At 36.9% G+C, this 9560-nt stretch overlaps 1 protein-coding gene across 1 annotated transcript; it reads left to right on the forward strand.

Moving 5' to 3' along the window:
* The first annotated feature begins 8066 nt into the window (after nucleotides 1-8066).
* LOC121977522 lies at nucleotides 8067-9244 on the forward strand. The gene is made up of 5 exons (XM_042530048.1): nucleotides 8067-8410; nucleotides 8493-8598; nucleotides 8687-8768; nucleotides 8859-8907; nucleotides 8982-9244. The coding sequence occupies exons 1-5, from the start codon at nucleotides 8075-8077 to the stop codon at nucleotides 9129-9131; spliced, it is 723 nt and encodes a 240-aa protein (XP_042385982.1). The 5' UTR covers nucleotides 8067-8074; the 3' UTR covers nucleotides 9132-9244.
* The last annotated feature ends 316 nt before the right edge of the window (nucleotides 9245-9560 follow it).

Genomic DNA, 9560 nt, shown 5'->3' on the forward strand with positions numbered 1-9560 from the left:
GACCACATGATCATTTTACCAGGTCTTGTAGGCTATATCTCAGATTGGAGGGTTCGACCCTTTTATCAGCATTTGTCGAGGGACATATATAGGATGATTATGAGGGTGGTGGAGATACTCTCTTGATGGGTAGACTCTTAGTCAGGAGATTGTGTGACCCTTTGACTTTGGATTGACATTCCTTTACTGTGAATATTTGATTATCAGAAAGGATGAGATGATGAGATTTGACAGACTTTATGGACACATTTAGTTTGTTGGCAGTAGGTGTTGAGGGTTTGATGCTTTCATTTTTTTCTATCATTGTTTAGGAGACTATCTAGTATGATTGATTGATATTGAGGATGATTTTGATTGGTAAATATTGAGAAATTAGGTGTGGTGATATGTTGTCTTTTGATGAATTATTAGTGGATATTTGACTTAATGATATACTATTTGATACTTGAGGTTGATAATGACATGGAGTGTGGTATGTCTATGATATATATGGATTTGTTGATTTGTAGTGCGTGATCAGATCACAGGTTTGTCGAGGATCTTACGGTTGGGTGTGCCTGTTGTACGGATATTATGAGTCTATGGTTTTATTGTTTAGGCTTACAGTACCCTAGACGTTATGTTTTCATGGACTCGATGTATTTGGTATTATTAGGGTGTTTAGATCAGTTTTCATTGTCTCCATTGACGATGTTATGATCTATTTTCGATCCGAGGTGGATCATGTACAATAGCTTCGCATAGCTCTAGAGATGTTTCGACGGGAACATCTATATGTGAAATTCAGTGGTGCGTATTTTGATTGTCTTGTGTGGGATTTTTGGGACACATTGTCACTGGTAGAGGGATATCAGTGGATCCACAGGAGATAGAGGCTGTTATCAGTTGGGAGTAGTCGTAGTCTATACAGGAGACTCGCAGCTTCCTTGATCTGGTTAGATATTATCGGAGATTGGTTGAAGGTTTCTCCAGCATTTATGCCGTTGACTGAACTGTTCAGGATGAGTATGGAATTTTCCTGGATAGATGCTTACGAGATCAGTTTCAGGAGTTAAAACGAGAAGTCGTTAACTGCACTGTCTTAGTTGTACTTTCTAGTGTAGACGGATTTGTACTCTATACAGATGTATCGTATCTAGGAGTCGGTGCAGTTCCGATATATCATGAGCCGAGTAGTCTCGTGCTAGTAGTGAGAATTCTCATGTAATGAGAATGAGATTCTTTATTTTCGTGGGAGATCATGTGTGTTCCCGAGTCACTTCTTATCCGGGAGGAGTTACTGTAGGAAACACATTGATCTGGATTTGTACTACATTCGGGTGACACCCGATGTATAGAGATTTGAAGTATTCTTATTGGTGGAAAGATATGAAGGAAGACATTGCGGATTTTGTAGCTTGATGTCTAGCATGTTAGCAAGTGAAGGTTGAACATCGGAGATTAGTAGGATTGTCCCCGTTGATTTGGATACTAGTGTAGAGTTGGGAGCATGTTATGATGGATTTTGTTGTGGGATTATCCAAGACATGGAGATGATATGATGGTTTGGGTAATCATTGTTGGATGATGACTTTACTCCCTAGCTATCGATTTGTAGGACGGATTCTTTTGGATTGAGTAGTAGGATTATACTTTAGGGAGATTATCAGACCTCATGGTATATCTCTGAGTGTAGTATTGGATGGAATTTTGTGATTTCACATCATGGTTTTGACTAAGGTTACAACAGACTTTGGATTAGGAGCTTTACTTTAGTATATATTTGCACCCTCAAACTGATCGATAGTTTGAGTGCCTAATATAGATGTAGGAGGATCTGTGATAGTGGATTTTTTTTATTTCCGAGGTACTTGATTTATCCATAGTTGGTTAGTAACTATATGGGAGTAGCAGAAGTCGGGTAAGTTCATAAACCACAAAGTCATTCATTTATGGTTGGAGAGTTGTTCATTATACTTGGAGTGATTGGTATATGAGTATGTGGTTTGGATATTACCCTTGTATGAGGATCCCTAAGTTGACCAGTAAATTTGGGGATCAAATTTTTATTAGTGGGGGAGAATGTAAGATACCGCAAAAATTAAATAATAAAATGTTATTGGATGAAAAATCTTATTGGATTTTTTCGGGATTTTTAGAAATTTTTTGGAATTTAAACGGGGTTCGTATGACCCGTTTTGAGGGGATGGATTCGGTACAAAGGAGGTATGTTTTGAATACCCAATTAAGGTGGGATTTGATTAAGGAATTAACTTAGGTTTTAATTATCTAAACCTAGGTTATATATATTAATTAAACCTAAATTAATTCTCTTCTACCGATCCTCTCCCTAGCTTCTTCCTCCGATTCCGAGCTCTCCTCACGCGCGCACGAGGTCGCCCTGTGTCGATCACCGCGAGTTCACTGTCGGCAACGATCTCCGATGTGTCTCACCACCCGCCGAGCCCTCTTCCTTCTCCCTAACTGTGGTCGTGCCACTCTCGCCAGCCATCCGTGCGGGATTCGTCGGCGATGCAGCGACGCCAACAGAGGACGACTCTTCCCCGATAGTCTCGGCCTCACCGCGCTGCTTGAGGACCTCACCGGAATCTTGAAGGTGTTGACCAATCGCTTCCTCATCGGTTCCTTGTGCGCGATGGGCGGTGGTTCGGTATCTAGGGCACGGTGTGAAGAGGATGATTCATATCTTTTCCGGCCGATCGAGCCCTTTCTCTTCTCTTCGATCTGCTCACTGGACGGCAAACTGGATCATCGCTAGATGAGGTAGATTGTGCGACACCAGCGGTAGGTGATCGATTGAGGTAAGGTTTTGTCGGGCAAATCTTGTGGATTCAAGGTTTCAGTTTCTATGGGTTCCAATTTTGATATCCTTCTGTTTTGGGCTAGGGGAAGACTTCGGATCAACCTAGTGACAGATTTCTCAGAGCAGAACTTGATCTTCTCCATTTCATGCGGCTGATTGAGTCTCGGCTGAAGAAATTAGGGTTCAATTGAGGTAAGGGTGGTCTGGTTTGTTAGAGTTCCAGCAAATTAATTGTTGTGCAATTGTTTCCTGGACTGACATGGAAAGAATTGGTGTAGGAGCTCTTGGTGGCTGTGGGCAGTGTTTGAAGAGGTTGTGAGCTTTTGATTTGCTGCTACCTTCCAAGGTATGGGATGTTCCAATGAAGTATTTATGTTGGTTTCATTAGTATGTAGCTAAATTAGGTTTCTAAAGGATGTAGGGTTTTGTGCTTGCTTAGATTTGTGAGTGGTGTGATATGGATTGGAGGAATTATTGTAGTTGGATTAATCGAGGTGGATGAACTGTGTGGATTAGATTCATTTGTGTGTTTGGAGATTAGTTTGCATTTCGGTGATGAATGTGGGTAAGTTGTTATGATGGATTCAGGAATAACCTATTCTAATTGGGTTGTGTGATTAAGGATTGTTTGGAGGATTAATCACAAATCGGATTTGATTGGAGTGATCCTATTGGGTTAGGGATTTTATTTAGCTATTTAATTCATATGAATTTAGTTAAATAAAATATAAATATATTGATTTCTGCAGGACTTTGATATGGGATGATCATCATGACGTGGGATTTATCCTGGACACGATCTATGTATCAAGACGGGTATTTCTTCCTTGGCCTCTTTATAGTTTCTTTGAAACTTAGTGCATGGTTATTATTGGATGAATTAGGCTACTTTATCTTATATCATGATCGGTTGCTGATTTTCTTGCATGATACTTATGCTTGACCCTTGTGATGATCTATTTAATTCATATACAGCCTCCACTCTTGATATCTACTCTGTTGTGATTACACGTGTAGAGTATGTCTTGTAGGGATTGTCGGGTTGTTGGTATTCCCATGCTGATTGGGTATATGACGTGGATTGTACATAGGTGGGTATGTGTTATAAGAGTCATCTTGTTGACCGTGCATTTACATGTGGTGTGTACATACATATTTGTCATGTACTTTTGGAGGAGTCATGTTGATTGTATGTTTAAGGTATATACACATGTCTGTTGTGTTTTTACTGGAGGATACATGTTGATTGTACTTATATTTTATGTACTTGTGTCTGGTGAGATTATTGGAGATTTTTGGTTGATTATACATGTGTAGTGGGTACATATGTCTCGTGGGATACGTGGAGGTATCATGACGATTATACTCTTGTTGGAGATATTTATGAGGTTTGGGGTGTTGCATGGATGATGATTATATATATACATATATCATGTTCATCATTCATTGCATCTGAAGACCATTGTATCCCTTGTAGTTGAGAGAGTCATCGGTTTGGTTTAGCGCCGCACACTCGGCCACTCATGGGTAGTGGTAGCTGGAGCAGTTGTCGATCGTCCTGTCGTGCCACTCGGTCATGAGGTTTAGTGAGATCCGGCGTTGTGAGCAGTCAGGGACCCTGATGCTATGTAGTTAGATAACTACTTAGCATTCCGTCTGCCTCAGTTGCTTTATAGCAGTTTGGAGTATGAGGCTTGTACGGTTGTCACGGACCCAAGCCTCTCGGCCATACTGGGGTCGTGGTGTTTGGAGAGGAGTCGGGGGTGACCATGGAGCATGCATACGCAGTTATTATTCTTGCATTTGATGCGCGGTGCATCTGCATTTGCATACATGCCTAGTAGATACTAGTTGCATGTGATTGTCGTTGTTGCACTTAATTGAGATATGGTTGTTGCATATAATTGTCATGCTGCATACATGTCATTTATTTTGCATGTATATGCAGTCGTATTTATATTGCACAGGTATCACGGGTATATCTGTTGCAGATCTAGTGAGTTTACTGATCTTTGTACCTTGCGTCGATTTCAGATTGGATATGTATTTACCATTATGTCAGTAGTGGTTTGTGTAGTTTGTATGTCAGTTATGATTATGCCGGGTTATTACGTCAGGTATGTTCAGATGCACTGATTATGATAGTATGATCATGTTCTTTATTTCCCTACTGAGACTGTATACTTGTGATCTCCGTGTTTGTTTATGGACCATGCACTATCTTGTCTATTACCTGCTGAATTACCTATACTCACCACCGCATGTATACATTTATGTTTTCAGGTAGCTTGTAGATGGTTGGTGTCACTCGGAGTATCCTGTCTACCGGGTCCTACGTCACATCCGAAGACGATGTCACCTAGTGTTTATTTTCTTTTGTATATTCTTTTCTTATTTTTGGCATTGTATTTGTGTTTAACCATGTGGCTATCTTATTATTTTGGTGTTGTATTTGTGTTTAAGTCATGCCGACATGCATTGTATTAATTTGGTTTGTGTGGGCTTTCCTTCGTTTTTTCCGGTGTGTTTTTAGTACAGCCGTGTGGGCTGCATTATATATAACTGCGTGGTTGTGATTGTTTCATTCCAGCTGTATGGGCTGTGATTATAACTGCGTAGTTGTGTATATATTCCAGTCATATGTGGCTGATGTATATTTTGTATGTATTGATGTTTCAGATTGTCACCGGTACAGGGGAGATGCTGTCGGATTTTTGTCTGGCAGGTACTCCTTTGGGGGTGTGACACCTTCAACCCCATTGAAGTTGCCTCCATCTCGGATTTCTATCCCCAAGTCCACGGTGCCGATAATCTCTACTTTCTGCGAACTTCGTCTATTCGAAGGCGCCTTCAAGTTCCTGGAAGGCGCCTTCCATCCTTAGTCGAAGGCGCCTTCAAGCGCCATGAAGGCGCATTCAGCTCCCTTCTACGCGAAGGTTGGGCTATGGCACTCGAGGCGCCTCCAACAGGTCCGGAGGTGCCTCAGACACTGTTCATATGAGTATTTCTTTCATCATCTCCCTTCTTGCAAGGTATATTAGTGCACAAACAAAATATACCATGCAAAATAAAGTTAGCATAATAAAATATGAATAATAAATTATTTTATAGCCTCTGGACTGTCCGATTCTGACTTTCCGATTTTTCGAAAATCGTAGGTCGAATCGACGCCTACTATTCCTTCAACAGGGAATACGTGCTCACCTATTCCTCTCATGAAAAATTATCTTTTTGCTAGATCAGTCCTCTAAACTATCTAGACTTTTTTGTTCGAGACTTCTGGTGTTCATGCTGAACGTCCGCTCCACGGCCCATCCAGACTTCCACCTGGTCCGCGACCACCGGGATATTCACCTAGAGTCCCCGACTCTAGGATTTGGCCTAAAGTGCTCGATCCACCAAGACTTTGCCCAATCCCCCAGATCAGGACTTCGTGCCTAACCACAGCTAGGACTTTCCACCTGCCTAAAATCCACTAGGACTTTTATCTAAGACAACTTAGAATTTTCTTGCAAGCTCATTCATACTTAATAGATAACAAGTAATCTTAACTTTGAAGCCTTTGCCATAATTAAAATACTGGTTTGATCGTCTGATACTCCCTACATCAACAATAATAATTTGTTTATACTAGTGTAATTTAAATATTAAAGGAAAGGAGTAAAAACAATTCTAACCGTTACACCGATGATTCTGACCGTTGGGGAGAGAGAGAGAGGGTTTTTGTTTTTTTAACAATTCAAATTATTTGATAATTTTTTAATAATGATTATAATTTAGCATCTGTTATTCTCTAAATTCTATAAAATAAAGAGTTCATTTTATTATTCCACATTATATAGTTTCTACTCTCATCTTTTAATTCTAAAATCTCAATTACTTTTGACTTAAATTTTCTAATTATAATAAAAGGAGGAGGTTCATTATTTGAATTTTGGAGGGGCAAGAAATCCAAATGAGGATCATGATATTCAATTTATCGATGATAAATCCTAGTCAATTTTGACACCCGATATACGAGAAAGTATTGATGACAATATTTCTAAGGTTCAGGATGCTTTTTTAAAATTGTAAGGAATACTTATGCAACTTAAATAAATGCGAGTCATTTTTTTTATCTTTTATTATAAATTTATAAATATTTAATTTAAAAAAATAATAATTTTGAATCATAGTGAACTATGAATTGTACCGTGAATCATAACTATCTTAGACCTTTAAAATTAAGGGTTAACCTATCAAGTACCCTCGAACCGACGATTTTAAATCATCGAACTGTCAAACTGTTAATTCAAAACTGTGATCGGATCCCGAAATTAAAAGACACCTTGCCTCTACTTTGTCCCTCTTTTACTTCTCTATATTTGAAATAACACTATATTATTAGAAAACATTAAAAACAAAAAAAATATGTTTGCTTATTTTATGTTTTTATGAAAAAAAAAATATTTAAAAAATGATTTTAATAAGAAGTTTGGATTCGATAAGGTAAAATACTATGTACGATTAATTATTAAATTTTACTAAATGATTTACAGCATTCAAATTTTGCCGATTATTTTTTAGATTATATAAATATATATTAATTTGATTTTTAAATATATAATATTTTCTATGATAAAAATTTCTATATTTTTTTTAATAAAATCAAATTTTTATTAAATTTGAATAAATCTAAAATTAAATTTCATAAATAGAAATCAATTGAGATAAATTCATAAGTTTTACTAATTTTGAAATAAAATAGGCTTTTGAACCTCAGTCAGTAAATAGTCAACCATTTAAAAATTAATGTGAATATTCAACATATATTTACATTGAAATTAGGATGATTTTTTTTTTTTGACTAATAGTCAAACTATAAAAAGTTAATAGTTTAAAAAAACATGTCAATTTTTTTTTTTGGGTAAACAGAATAAAGAGACATTTGATAAAGATATACTAAAAGTGATGAGGTGTCCTTTAATAATAATTAAAATATGGATGATACTACGATGACTTTATTGTAAGGTCATTCTCTGTAAATTTTGCCTTTGATTAAAGATTCTAAATGTAAACTAATCAAGAGAAACCTAGATTGGGTGTTCAAGAAATTTGAAGTAGATCCTTAGCTTCCTCATATTGTATGGAGCATTACTTCAGATCATATTATACTTTTCTTGTCTTCAGAATCTCACCATTAATTAATTCCATTCTCTTCAGAATCGCACCAACATTTAACAACCCAACCAAGCAATTCCCCCTCGTTAATTTTATTGTACATATCTTGATATGGCTTATTGCTGCCTTCCATCCACAATGCATTCACTTCCAAACTTGAGCATTGCCCGACCATGCAGCCAAACTCCCACAGTCTTCTTACCATGTTCTCCAAAGACAAACATACACAATTCTAAGACGAAGCTTAGTAGACCTTTTGTGCCAAATGCAAGCTCAAACATGCCTTCTTGGGACTCAGGAGGAATCGATATCCGCAACATTGAAAGGGCCATCAAACTGCACTCAGCTATTTCAAATAAGAGCTTTAAGGAATTATTCCAGTTAGTTACTGACGAATGGCACTACTATTGCGGTTCTTTGTCTCTTGAACCACGGGAGGTCTGCAAGGTAAACATAAAAATTTTCAACTCAAGTGAGCATCCTAATTAAACATATATCTTTACTAAGAATTGACTATAATTTGTTATAGAAAGTGATCCAGATGTTGTTCGCTTTCATAGTCGCCCACAAAGTAATCATTTTCATCCAACCAACTGAGGATTATGGAGTTAATGTTGGCATAAAATGGGCTACAAGTATATGTGCTTCAAATTTCAATTATGTCCATGAAATTTACTTCAGAAGTAATTATTTTCAGCATGCATATCTAACCTGCTCTTGCAGCTTTCGACAAGGATAAGTTGCCCTTGGGCCTTAACTGTACCATCTCTACTTCTCATCTGTGTCAAGGGTCCGTATATTTAAGGTGAGAAAAACTTGATAAAGATTGATTAATAATTCAAATAGCTTCTTTCATATAAATATGTATTATAATATACTTGGTTTCATTTTGCAGGGATGGTATGGGCATCATTGGTTCATTTATCCAAATGCCATTTGGGCAGGTAAGGTTTTATAACATTGGCTAGCAGTTATTACAGGATGCTAACTGAGTTAATACTTGTTAATTGCTTATCAGAAGTTGGAGGGAATTCTTCTGCCCATTATTGATAAGCTTGTGCCCAAAGGCGTCCTTCAGGAAAAGACAAGGGTTACTCTAGTCTATTCCTTGCTTAGTCTTTCGGTCATGCTAGTATCTACTATCCTCTTTAAGAACATAACTTTCTAGTGTACCATCTTGTTAGATATAATTGCAGTATTTTCTGTAATCTTCTTCATATACAATGTATTTATGATTTGAACCATTACGGAAGTACTTTCATTTGGATTTGCATTCTAGCTCATTCTTTATATTATGTATATAGCAGCCATTATTATTGTGCAAGTAATATTATTGAAAATTAGTTTCGACTAATAAGTTGAATAAAGATAAAGACGTATATTTCATGAGTAGTCTTATGGAAATTAATTTCTTTTAGTGAATGAAAATTTAATATTTAAGACTATTCGAGTTATAAAGAGTTGATCTAATAGGATAAAATAAAATTATTAGCTAGACTATGAATGAGATTTATAAATACGGAAACTATGAACGTTAAGTGTGTGTATATATATTGACAAATATGATTGAAATTGATTAGAAATCATGCATGTTTAA

Source organism: Zingiber officinale, chromosome 4B (genome assembly GCF_018446385.1).
Source record: "Zingiber officinale cultivar Zhangliang chromosome 4B, Zo_v1.1, whole genome shotgun sequence".
Lineage (NCBI taxonomy): Eukaryota > Viridiplantae > Streptophyta > Magnoliopsida > Zingiberales > Zingiberaceae > Zingiber > Zingiber officinale.